Raw genomic sequence first — 12,842 nt, forward strand, 5'->3', positions numbered from 1 at the left:
AGGTCCTTAACTTAGCTTAAGAAACGGATTTCCATATTTTGACTACTTTTAAATTACATATTTACATCTTAATCGTTTAGTTTTTAGGTATATTATAAATAGAAACAAAAAATTTTCCTCAACCACCCATCCCATGATACCATTATGATTTGAATATATGACTTTCACGGCAAATAATCGACAGATCACAACTCGATCACCGATATTATTTTATTATTTTACTTTGTCAATATTCTTTTAGAGAAAAAAAAACCGTGTTACTAGATTAAGCGCTAACTGCCACTATACCGGAACCTAAATTAACATCCTAGATAATATTGCCTAAATTAACATCCACTAGATTCATTACTATATTGTAAGCTCCAAGACTCTCTCGAACTCCAATTTATAAACCTTATCTATAATGTAAAACTGAGACTAAGTTCTCTGATTTACAGAGTAGTTTAATTTACTGGCCAGACAAGCATAAAAGAGCTCTACTAGCTTTGCCAGTTGACTATGGCAATTAGTTTCTTCACTTGCACCCACTTATATATCCCTCTAGAAGACAAGGCTACATTTTTATTTTATTTTTTGAGAAGAAACGACAATTAAGACAAGGCTACATTATTAATGCTGCTAATCTGGTATGAGCTAATTGCTTATTAGAGGGGACACATCCATATTTGGGGGACTTAAAAGTCAACAAATTCAATATCATAATGCTTGGAGTAGTTAAGAACACAATTAAATTAGTCCACGAAGTTTGTTACACTGCATGATTACTTTATTATTTGGATCAATCAGACTGCAAAGTAGTATGTACATTTGGAAAGAAGATGTTGGGATTTTAGGTTATTGGCCAAAACAGGCTGGAGTACTAAAATTCCAGGTTGCATTCGGCTTTTCTCTTCAACCTAATACACGGATACAGAGACGTGCAAGTCATGCATATAAATAGAAGAACAATATTAAAGGAAATGTAACGTCTAAACAAGGGTAATTGCCTTTTCAAATATATATCCTAATCGAAGAATTTAACTCGAAATTGATCTGCAAATAAAACAGTATGCTTTGGGAGAATTATCTGAAGTGGGCGAATTGCATGGTTTGATCAAAAAATGACATTTCTTCATAACATCAACATATATAAGCCATTTTGTTGCATGAATTATTTAGATTACCCCTCATTTACAAAAACATTGCGAAGGTTTGCAAAATGTGGTGAAACACTACGAATCTTTAAAATAATGGATGAAGTCCCATTAAAAATACATTACGAAATCTTATTTGTAAGTGAATGGATAATTTGGACATTTGCTTGGCATAATGGTCATCTTGTTCATGTTTTCATTTTATTTTTTGAAAGACGGAATGGGAACCCAAAAGACCGGGGTCCTTTATCCTATGCTTATAATATAATTGATTGGGACATAAATATGGGGGATATATTGCCTAATTCCCGTGCAGAAGTATTATAGACCTCGAAAAAGACATCTGTATCATGAATCTCATCTAACCACACATACTCATCCCTTACATGTCACATAGTAAAATGAGCAAGTCGATGTGCGACACCATTCGCTTCACAGAAAACATGTTGGACCTAGACTCATTCTAACTCTCTCATAAGGGCCTTGATATCTTCAAATATCAACCATGTAACATGCTTATTTTTGGTAAATTCCCAATATATTGCAATGCAAGATATGTTCGGATTTCCCTATTATGATTGGGGTATGAGTTCACATCTGGTCTCATTTCTGTGATTTGTTCGTCCAATTTATACCTAAATTTTTTTTTTTTATTTATTGTTTATGCACCTCACTCATGGGGAGGCAGCCCGACTACTATCATTAAGGAGAGATATACGATTCTCTTTAACTTGCGAGCAAACCATTTAGTTGTCATTTGATAATTTCTTTTTATGAGAACTCTTCTGGTCTCTAAGTAGCGCGCGGTGATTTTTTTTTGTGTGATATTGTTACTTCATATGATAAACTATGGTAATTTTTTTCGCAACTAGCTTAAATTCCCAAACTAAACAAGTGTGTGTCCCTTATTTGTATGCTCGACAGAAGGTCCCTCTTCACTTGATTTCAAGCTGAGCAAGATGGGAAACGAAAGTGATGTATTTCGGCACGTTTTTTCCAATAAGTTGAAGCAATCAAAAAGTCTATACCTTTCTAACGAAACTATGTACCATCACAATATGAGCTTTGACAATTTATCTCATTACTTATTTAATCATATATTCCTCATTTTTCTAAACCCCATTGTCGTCGCCAATTATACACAATTGTCATTAGCAGCCTTTAATAGTTTTGGGCTCCTTGAGCTAAAACGTTATCCACCATTTCTAGAAGATTTAGTTAGCAATCTAGTACTAATTGGCCATTGACTAAAAGGGAAACTAAATATAAAAATAAACAACAAAATAAATAAATATGGCTAGTACTCGCTAGTCGCTACTCACTACTGCAGATTTATTTTACTGTCAAATTCCTACATGAATACATGATGTTACACCCCTCCGCTAATTTTATCGGCATCCTCAGGTTAAACTACAAGATTTATCAGTTTACAAAGAAAACAACACTTTTGCACATAGTTTGGTGAGAGAACGAAAATTCAGATTAGTTAATCACCAAACGACTAATGAGATTCAGAACGACAGTCCACATTGTTGCTCAACGGACTAACTGGACTCTGTGTGCAACAAGGTAAGGGCTTTGTGAGGTCTTTCTCACCTCTGGGGTCATTATCATTTGTTAATGGGGAAGACTGCTTCCCCCTAAATGCACCCCACAAATAAAGCTTTGTCTGGAATCCTGCAAATCAATAAGTTCAAGAAGGCTATCTATTAAATTCCCCACAAGAGCTATACAGGTTATTAAATTAAAAAGAGAGTGCAGAAAATGTTCATGCAAACAAAGAATTTAGGACTCACTCTGAAACTGCTTGGGCAGTACACTTGAAGTGAAAACTAAAAGCTCAGCGTTATCCAGCACTGCCCTCATAGCAAGATCCTCTTGGATCATGCTAACCACTAGGTTATCAAAATCCTTCTCATTACTGTACCAATAAAAAAATTAAAATTAAAAAAGAAGAGCAAGTCTTAGAAAGCCAACAGTAAAAGATTTAGGAACAACTGAACAAGAACTACTGTGAAATCCATCACCTTTTGCTGTCAGGAAAAAAATAAAGAGCAATACTCTGATCACTTGGTCCGCAGCTCTCAAACGCCTTTGGCCACACATCAACCCTACAAACCAAATCTGGAAACAGCAGCATTGGTAGCAATTTCGCCTCTTCAAACACTTTAGCACACGCTAAGCTTGAAAGATGAGCTACAAGTCCACTAATGATGCTGAAGTCTTTGTTCATTATGCTTAGACTTCCCCTGTGTCAATAAACAAAACCAACTCAGGAATTTAACCTGCACCAGATGCGCTTGTACAAGTTCACCTTAAATTCAAAACAAAGGGAAAGGATATAATTTGTACCTCCAAGTTGGATCAATAATAGGCTGTGCAGCAACATAACAGTCTTCATTGATTTTCAAAGGGTCACTAGCCGCTATTTGAGGGTTCTTTAAAGATGCGGCCAGATCATGGGAGGAATTGACCTGATCTTCAAGAACTTGTCCCGACCGATTACCAATCTTTAGAACATTATCACAATTTTCACTGCCCTTAGCCTCGTGTTCAGGAGGGCTACCTTCACATATCTGAACCTTCGTTTTAGCCACAGATCCAGTGAATTTCTTTCTATTACTCTTCTTTTTCAACTTCTTCCTCTTCTTCTTCTTAGAGTTTTGGTTATGATGACTTTTCGAAGGGATAGAGACTGGTTTACACTCGTCACAAACCCAAGTAAAATCTTTCTCAAAATATTTTTCTGGTGTCACATCAAGGCAATAACTGGAGATAAAAGAGGAGATGAGTTGATCAGCCATCCATACAGAGAACAGTGTGATTATAGTACAATTGTATAATTTGAAATAACCAGAAAATAAATTTAGTTTATAACAAAGCGGTAATTAAATAACAATATCGTCACTTATTTTTCATCGTTAAAAATTAAAATATAAAATAAAAATATAAGCAAATGGGAACGAATCATACATATGTTGTGGACTATCTTGACACTTCGAACAGTTTACCGTAACCTTTTCGAAGCCTCTATCACCACATGTTAGACAGACAGTTACCTGCAGAAACAGCACATAGTTAATTTTAGCATGCTTATGCTTTGTTCATAGATAATTTAGCACCCAAAATAACAACTGACAATTACAAAATGAAATTCGAAAGCCCCACAGCCCAAATCCAAATGTATAAGAATTACTTAATAACTGGATGCGGTGAGTTTACTTAATATCAGTTTTCTTATAAGGGTGTGGTGTTTTCTTAAAGCAGCAATAAAAACTGATATCAAATGGTAAACAGGTTATGGACAGTAAATGGTAAGCAGGTTATTTTCAAACATCAATGTAATATTACATTGTTTAACTTGGGAGTATGAGAATAGCCATAATTTAGAATTTAGAATGAGTACTAAAGCAGAGGTAGATATCTTGTTATCGCATGAGCTATCATGTTCTGACATTTTAGTAATGGAAACTGTTATTAACACTCCCAACAAGTCGATCTACAATCTTTGGCACTTATTCTGTGGGTGTATGGAAATAGTAAAACATATTTACTGATCAGGAGTAACTTCACACTTGCCAAATCTCCACTAAACACATTATTTTCAGAGATGTTGAATCCTGAATTACCCTCGACTTTTTTGACCTCTTTCCAATACCTCCTATTTAGTTGATCAACGGTTTTAAAGCTTTATCCCAACTATTTCCCAGATACAACCCAAGTTCCTATCCAGAACCTCACAATCTCTAGATTTATACTTCATTAAGGATATCAAATTCCACTGGAACATCAATTTGTAAGGTCAAAAATAAGATTTTGGAAACAGCAAAAAGACATTCAATTCACTTTGTAGGTAAAATATGAATAAATAAAAATGGAAACAGCAAACAGAAATTCAGTTTATCCTGTTTGTGTCTTTAGAATTTAAAGCTGTCTAATAATATCTTAAAGAGTGATAGCAAGGTATGACTAAAAGTCTGCCAAAGACAATCATATGCATCATGCATAATAGAGTGAGCTATTAGGAATAAATTCTAAAACAAACAAGACCGAGATGAGAAAATTGTCACCTAATCAAAATGATCTCTTGATGAGTACTTGAAGAGCTATGATTCTAGCTATAGGATCTGTTGAGAAGAGGCTAAATAAATAGGGTTGTTGCATTTAAAGAAATAAAATGAATGGTAGAGTAGAAGACAAAGGATAAAAGGAAAAATCTTATCACTGAGAGGAGTCTGAACGATCTGGAGTTATTGTGCTGGTCTGTTAGTATGTAATTAACACGAGTCCAGAAAGAACATATAAGATACAAGGAGATTCAAGGTGAAAGTGGTATTTGGACTGTCTATACAACTAATTAAGGTCAACATACCAACTTTTAGCTCACTTCTTTTTCACAATGCATGATGAAACTAAGGAACTTAAAAGTCCTTGATTCCTTCATATCAAACTAGTTAATATCTCCTAGATAACATTCTGGCTGTACCACGGTCAACCTCTGAGAGAAAACCTATACTCAGCTAGTTTCTTTTACCCCCTTGTAAATACTCCAATAAGCTACTAGTTTGACAGCTAACATAAAGCATAGAACCGCACATAAGAAATAGCCTTATACACCATTCTCTAGTTATGCAGTCAAAACTGATTTAAAAAAAAAATGTTACATAGTCAAAACCCATAAAACAAAGATCCTAATGCCCACAATCAAATTCAAATTATCTTCATTTTCAGTATACAAACACAACTTTTACAAAAGAAAAGGTAAGAGCATCAACAATCAAGAAAGTCCCAAATTCCAAAAGTGCCAGAACACACTGAACATAACCCAAGTTAAAGAAAATAGAAAGAATCATACTTTTGAATCCTAATTTCCAAAATCTTAGCCTCACAGTCTCTCAAACACTTTCAAATACCCTAAAAAGCACCCAAACGATTCTTCAACAGTAGCAATTCAAGTCTATTTACCAAGATAAATAAATTTCTACAGAGAAACCAAACAAAAAATCGAAACTTAATCAGAAAAGAAAACAAGAAACGCAAAATGAAAAGTACCATGGTGGCGATTAGCTTCGGGGGTCCAACATAAAACCCCTCAATTCCACTTCGTAGCCTCAAGGACGAGAATTCCGGCCAATCAAGAGCGACAATGTGAGACGCAGAGAAGAAGCCACGGCATTAAAGACCCCATCTTTTCAAGGCAAGAAATCAAATTTTTTGCGATTCTGTAGAACCCTAAATCCGAGTCTACTCTTTTCTTTTCTTTTTCTCTTTTCTTTTTCTCTTTTTTTTTTCCGAGAGGGGGAAAGTTGGGAAACATAAAATGGAAGCGTTTTTATTTTGCGATTATGGCGGAAAATAAGTAAAGAGGGAAAATCAAAACAATCAGGTATGAAAGACGTGGGGCCCGTTTGGGAGTGGCGGTGAACATTATTGGCCTGTCGTTGCGGTGTGTCAGTTGCAGTATGATACGACAATGCACTTCACTCCTCGTGTCCCGAGGTATGGTCAATCAGAGAGTACACCGGGGGGACATGTAAATAGGTGTTAGTGTTTCTGAAACAGTTACAGTTACAGTTACAGTTACAGTGTGGAACAGAATCTTGATTTAGAAGGTTTTTGTTAGGTTTAGGCTCGTTTGGTATTGCTTTACTTTAAAAAAATATATATATCAGATTTTGTTTAAAATTTTAAATTTTACTGTGTTTGGTAAATAAATAAAAAGCAGATTTAATTGAAAGTTATAGGTCACTTGCAGCAAATTTTAGAAGCAGCCTAAAGTAATGTGGATCAAAACACTCTGCAGTTGTTTATGTACTGACAGTATTTTAAAAAATATTATTTACCAAACACGAAACGGTTTTAATTCACAGTTGATTATTCTCACAACACAATAACATGTTTTTTTAAAAGTCACAGCAATCCCCAACTAGTCATTAATTTGGAATTGTTGTGTTGTGAGAGGAAGTACTTTTAATTTTACTGAGGGGAAACACTTATGATTTTGCTGTGAGATGAAGCAACTGTGTGTTTAGTAAACTATTTTCACTGTCAGAATGAAAAACAAATTTTGAGTGTTTCATAAATTATAAATAAAATATATTTTAGTTGGTGTAATTACGAAAAGGGTCACAAGCTGGAGAACAACAAAATAACTAAAGAAGAAGTTAAGAAAAGCAATTTGATATGTGCTCAATTACCCTATTTGTTAATCCAGTGCCAGCTGAAATTGGGAAAAGCAACTACAACTTCTCTAATGCTCAATCTGAACATTATCCAATTCGAAAATCAAAGAAGAAGAAGAGAATCGATGAGCCAAAAGCAAACCTTCTGTCATAGCCAAAACCTTAGCCATTAAAGTCACAAATTAGCTTCTTAGTTATTAAATCATACTCAAATATATCACTATGGAAATCAATTTCTTTACCATCGAAAGAATTTAATTCAGAATCCGCAGCAATCATCAACCTAACATCCAACATGAAATAATGAATGTCCATTATAAACAAATATTATATTAACCATGAAGCAAACAAATAACTAGAACCCAACCCAAACATGTAAGAATAATTACCTCTTAGAGGGGAGAGACTCTTCTATGAAATTTTTGAAGATGATGAAACTGAAAGAAAATATAAAAACACTAAAATTTGAGAAAGAGAAGGGGGGATAAATGATACCTCAAACAATTAAATAAATTACTATAGATCTAAAACTCAAACATTGTTTAGGAGAAGAGATTTGGATCAAATCAAATGAGAGAAGATGGAAGAGATTTGGGTCAAATCTAGTGAGAGATGAGGGAAGACACTAGAACTGAAGCAAAGAAAGCTAATTAGGACATTTGTAAACTCTAATAAAAACATATGAATCTTATATCACATGTGTATTACCAAAACACCTTTTCACTTAATTTTGTCTTATTTCACCTTGTAGACCCGATCCACCCCATCACACATGTATCATCACTGTATCAAGACTATATCTCAACCCGCCACGTTATACATATATCACACTGGTATTAACACTATATCACATGTGTATCACTCATGTACACTGATTACACTCATTTTTATGCGTGTAATTATTTTTAAAACACTAGAAACAAGTTAATTCTCAAGTAAATTAATATGTAATGAATTGAATTTTATTTCTTTTGTACGTATGGTATAATAAAATGCGCGGAATTGAGAAAAAATGGCATGAATTTGGAGTAAATCAAGACCTCTGAGAAGAAGACGAAATTATTGATGCCTTAATTATGCATTGATTAATTATCAATTAAGCATTGATTTAATTAAACCAATGTTAATAAAGCATTGGTTTAGTTAAACCAATTAACATTGGTTAATGAAGATAGCAGCCATCATGCGGACAACCCAGGCCTATTTCTCTTTCCTTTCATTTCATGCGCGTGCAGCAATTAAGCTTAATTGTTTTAGCAAATTAGATGCAGCCACGTGGCAACCCTAACCCTTTTGTTGACCATCGAACAGCCACCCTACCCTCTTGATTTATATACCTCTCTCTCTCTTCCATTGAGGGGACAATTCTCACCAGTGGCGGAACTAGAAAGTTATATTTGAGATGAAAAAATGACTAAGTATTTTTAACAAAAAAAAAAATATTATAAAAAATAATCTAACGTATGATATATTTGCCAGTATTAAATCAAGCTTTGATATTTTAAGATAAGTATTAATGCTTTCTTTTACGGTTTTGGTTTATATGTCTTCTTTTTATTTCTTCACAAGCATTTATTAATAGGTTAAATAATTATAGTGTGAATATAATATTATTTATTATTGCTTTCATGCATGGCTGAGTAGCTGGTAGCTCTGTGTGTGTGTGTGGGGGGGGGGGGGGGGGGGGTGTATTTGATTATGGTCTCAATCTTATTAAACCCACAGCCAATTACAAATAATCACACCAACATCTTTAAAAGTTTGGGGGGCCCGGGCCATCTCCCGCCCCTATATAGTTCCGCCACTGATTCTCACCCTACAGCAGCCGCAACCCACCTCCACCTTCTTTCTCATATCTCTCTCTTCCCAATTTATTTTTCTCCACTATTTTTCTCAAGGAATTTTCAAGGAAAATCAAGGGGCTTTTACTACCCACAATATCAATTGCTCATCAACACAAATAGATTTTACTTTTGGTTATGGTCTCAATCTTATTAAACCCACAGCCAATTACAAATAATCACACCAACATCTTTAAAAGTTTGGGGGGCCCGGGCCATCTCCCGCCCCTATATAGTTCCGCCACTGATTCTCACCCTACAGCAGCCGCAACCCACCTCCACCTTCTTTCTCATATCTCTCTCTTCCCAATTTATTTTTCTCCACTATTTTTCTCAAGGAATTTTCAAGGAAAATCAAGGGGCTTTTACTACCCACAATATCAATTGCTCATCAACACAAATAGATTTTACTTTTGGTAAAGAGTGGGGGCTTAATATCAAGTTGGGTTCATGTTTGCCTATAGCAAATTGTAAGCCTTAACTTGTGTTCTCTCTCTCCTCTATCATTTCTCTTAATTTCTTATGTATTTGATGATGTATTTGATAATGAGTTGCGAGTAGTTCAATTTTGAGAGTTAAGGTTGTGAAGCCCTGATTCATCTTGTATAAATGTTGATACTTTAATTTTAATAAATACAATTTCCCTTGTGTATGCTTTAAATTCGAATTTATTGGTCTTTAGAAGCATGTTTCTAGGCTTTGTCATCCTTTGAAATTATGTTGTGGGCAATTTTGATGATGATTCATAAATTGACAACTTATTAGTCTATGGCATCTAGGATTTAAGTGTGGTAACCATTAGCTAGCTTAATTGTGGCTAAGCTTACTTGGGTCTCTATTATCTTGCTCTCGATCGAGACCACTAATTTTAGATATTGCGGCCTTAACTGGCGTAATGCCTAAACTAGAGAGTTGATTGTGGCTCTAACCGGCGTACACCGAAAAGGATAATTGGTTTAGTAGCCTTGACCGGTACTAGATACGGGGCTTAACACATATAGGAAATGCATGCATTTGTGAAATTGACATCGATATTTGCAAGATAGTAAGTGTGAATCACCCGACACTCCCATGTTTCCATTAATTTGAAATCCGAATTTAATTTCTTGCTTGATAATTAGTTGTATGCTTTTATTTTAAGTTTGCATTTAATTTAGTTAATTCCCAATTCAAAACTCCCGAACAAAAGTTCACCTTCCGTTGTACATAACTCATTTGGGCTACAAGTTAGTGGGTTTGATTAAGCTTAGTGTGAGCTATGCCGAGCATTGCCAAGGTTTGGTGCCTTGATTGTTTGTAGTTTTATTTTATTTTATTTTATTTTATATTTTTATTGTATGCATTCGAGTTGTCATATAGCAAATTATCTCGGTTAGGTCCAACACCTAATCCCCGAGGTACGATAACTAAGATCTAAATACTTCCCTTACTTGACACTATTCGTACACTCACGAGAGCATATGCATCAAGTCAATGGCGCCGTTGCCGGGGATTAGGGTCTTCGGATCTTAATCCCTTGGTAATTGGCATTTGGGGTCACTTTTTGCATACTTTTGTTTTTATTTATTTTTATTTCTTGTTTCTTTGTTTAGTTGTTTAGTTTCTAATTTTATTTTTCACTACTGTTAATGCTTAGAATACCGCCATATAATGTCGGCTTCCGATAACGTGAACAAGAGTCCAATCTTCCGATATATATGTAGTTCACGAAGTCCTGCTAGTCTGCTAAGAGAAATACAACGGCGTCAAGAAGGGAGACCGCGGTTGGCAGTCTTCGCTCCTCCGATGCTAAAATTAAACGATGTACTTGTATTGACAAATGTAGCGGTAAATAGCTATTGAATGCGTAATCAATGAAGAGAGAGAAGTGGACCTTTTCGATGTGGGACTGATATCCTTCAGTTTGCTGAGTTTTGGATCTTTCTGCATAGACAACTTTGGGTGGCGCGAGTCGGCTCGTCAAGGCATATTCGGCCTGGAGTTGGCTTGCCGATGAAGGTTGCCTTGCTGTGTTTCTGGAGATTACTCCATTGAAGTTACTCTGCCAAGGTGACATGGTTAAGTATGAGTGTAGATTATGGCCGGTAATTGCTATGTATATACAACTACTAGTTAAGTTTCCTTCTTTTCTCACCCTCTAATTAATTGTCAAATTTTGTGGTTAGTAAACTTGGTGAATATCTTATGTTTATTTGGTTATTGAGGTGCTTAATGTTCTAGTGTTTCTTTATAGGTGTATGAACAACACTTTACTACCTATCAATTTGAGGAGTGGTCATACTTTGCAAAGACTTCATAGAAAAAGACCCTGGAATCGTTCATGAACACCTCCAAGGCCAAGAGTACCTCCAAGAGATCCCTCACCGAGTCCAATTAGATCATCAATTAGAGAAATGACGGAGAGACCTTTTCAGGAGTTTTCTAGACCTTCCATGGTCAATAAGGCATCATGCTTGGTACGTCCGGTTAGAGAGGTGGATTTTGAGATCAAGCCACAACAATTGAACATTTTGCCTATTTTCTGTGGGACACAATCCGAGAAGGCCATCAACCATATGCAAGACTTTCAGGCATTGTGAGTACTATGTCAAAGTGTGGACTTCCTGAGGGGGAGTTCAAGATGCAATTGTTTCCTTTCTCACTTAGAGATGATGCAAAGGGAGGTTTTTGAAGCTACAACCGAGGAGTATACGGTCATGGGACGAGTTGATAGACACTTTCTTAGATGCCTACTACCCACCACACAAGACCACTAGCATGAGACATGAACTCTTACTCTTCACTCAACACGATCATGAGACCTTTTGGGAGGCATGGGATAGGTACAAGGATATTTGCAATGCATGTCCCTATCATGGCTTGATTAAGTCAATGATGATTGAAGATTTCTATGATGGATTGTTACCACATGAGAGGAGGAGGGTTGATGTTGCCGCACAAGGTTCACTGCATAGCCATGGTCAAACTGAGGCATGGGATATACTTGAGCATTTGGGTCGACAATCGAAGCAATGGGATGATCATAACTCTAGGAGGGAAAGATTGAGGAAAGATTCATATTATGACACCAAGAGCACTCATGAGACAAAAGTTGTCCAAGAGAGCTCTAGTGCCTATTATGGAAAGCTTGAGAGGAAGCTTGATTTACTTCTTCAAGCTCAATAGCGTGGTGCATCTACACATCATGTCAAGGCTAGGCCACTTCTATGTCTTCATCTCTATGTCTTCTATGTGATTCACCTACACATGCTACTAGTGAGTGTCATCTTGCCCCTAATCATTCGGATTTTGTTCAAGAGCAAGTAAAGGCCATGAATTCTTATGGTGGGCACCCTAGAAATGATCCTTACTCACCCACATACAATCCCGGTTGAAGAAATCATCCAAATTTTTCTTGGAGAGACCAAGGAGGTTCATTTAGTGGGTTTCAAGGTGGAAAGCAAAGCTTTAGAGGTGGCCAAGGTCAAGACTCATCAAATTTCGCTCATTATGGCAATGCACACTAAGGAAACACTCAATTTTCACAATATGGTCAACATGGACAGCAAGCATACGGGCCTAGTTCTCAATGCCAATCCACCTCAAGTCAAGGATTTCATGCTCAAAATGCTTTTCCCGGGTTCACTTAAGGTGGTGGCTATGGTCCTAACAAGTTTCAAGGTGTTCCCGTTGCATCATAACCGGAG

At 36.0% G+C, this 12,842-nt stretch overlaps 1 protein-coding gene and 1 non-coding gene across 2 annotated transcripts; both read right to left on the bottom strand.

Moving 5' to 3' along the window:
• Positions 1-2,417: 2,417 nt before the first annotated feature.
• LOC112172736 lies at positions 2,418-6,463 on the bottom strand. The gene is made up of 6 exons (XM_024310206.2): positions 6,186-6,463; positions 4,107-4,192; positions 3,486-3,902; positions 3,161-3,382; positions 2,930-3,054; positions 2,418-2,810 (listed from the first exon to the last, which is right to left on the bottom strand). The coding sequence occupies exons 1-6, from the start codon at positions 6,186-6,188 to the stop codon at positions 2,635-2,637; spliced, it is 1,029 nt and encodes a 342-aa protein (XP_024165974.1). The 5' UTR covers positions 6,189-6,463; the 3' UTR covers positions 2,418-2,634.
• A 5,447-nt stretch (positions 6,464-11,910) lies between these two features.
• Positions 11,911-12,017, bottom strand: LOC112174975. Its single transcript, XR_002926280.1, has one exon. It is a non-coding gene; the product is annotated as a small nucleolar RNA R71 (small nucleolar RNA).
• Between the last annotated feature and the right edge of the window lie 825 nt (positions 12,018-12,842).

The sequence above is a fragment of the Rosa chinensis genome, chromosome 6 (assembly GCF_002994745.2).
Source record: "Rosa chinensis cultivar Old Blush chromosome 6, RchiOBHm-V2, whole genome shotgun sequence".
Taxonomy (NCBI): domain Eukaryota; kingdom Viridiplantae; phylum Streptophyta; class Magnoliopsida; order Rosales; family Rosaceae; genus Rosa; species Rosa chinensis.

Excerpts from the sequence above, each read along its gene's own strand:
- LOC112172736 (XM_024310206.2), bottom strand. Across the intron at positions 3,903-4,106 it reads CAAGATAGTCCACAACATAT|TTATTGCCTTGATGTGACAC; the intron begins GTATGATTCGTT and ends TTTTATCTCCAG. Across the intron at positions 2,811-2,929 it reads ACTGCCCAAGCAGTTTCAGA|GATTCCAGACAAAGCTTTAT; the intron begins GTGAGTCCTAAA and ends ATTGATTTGCAG.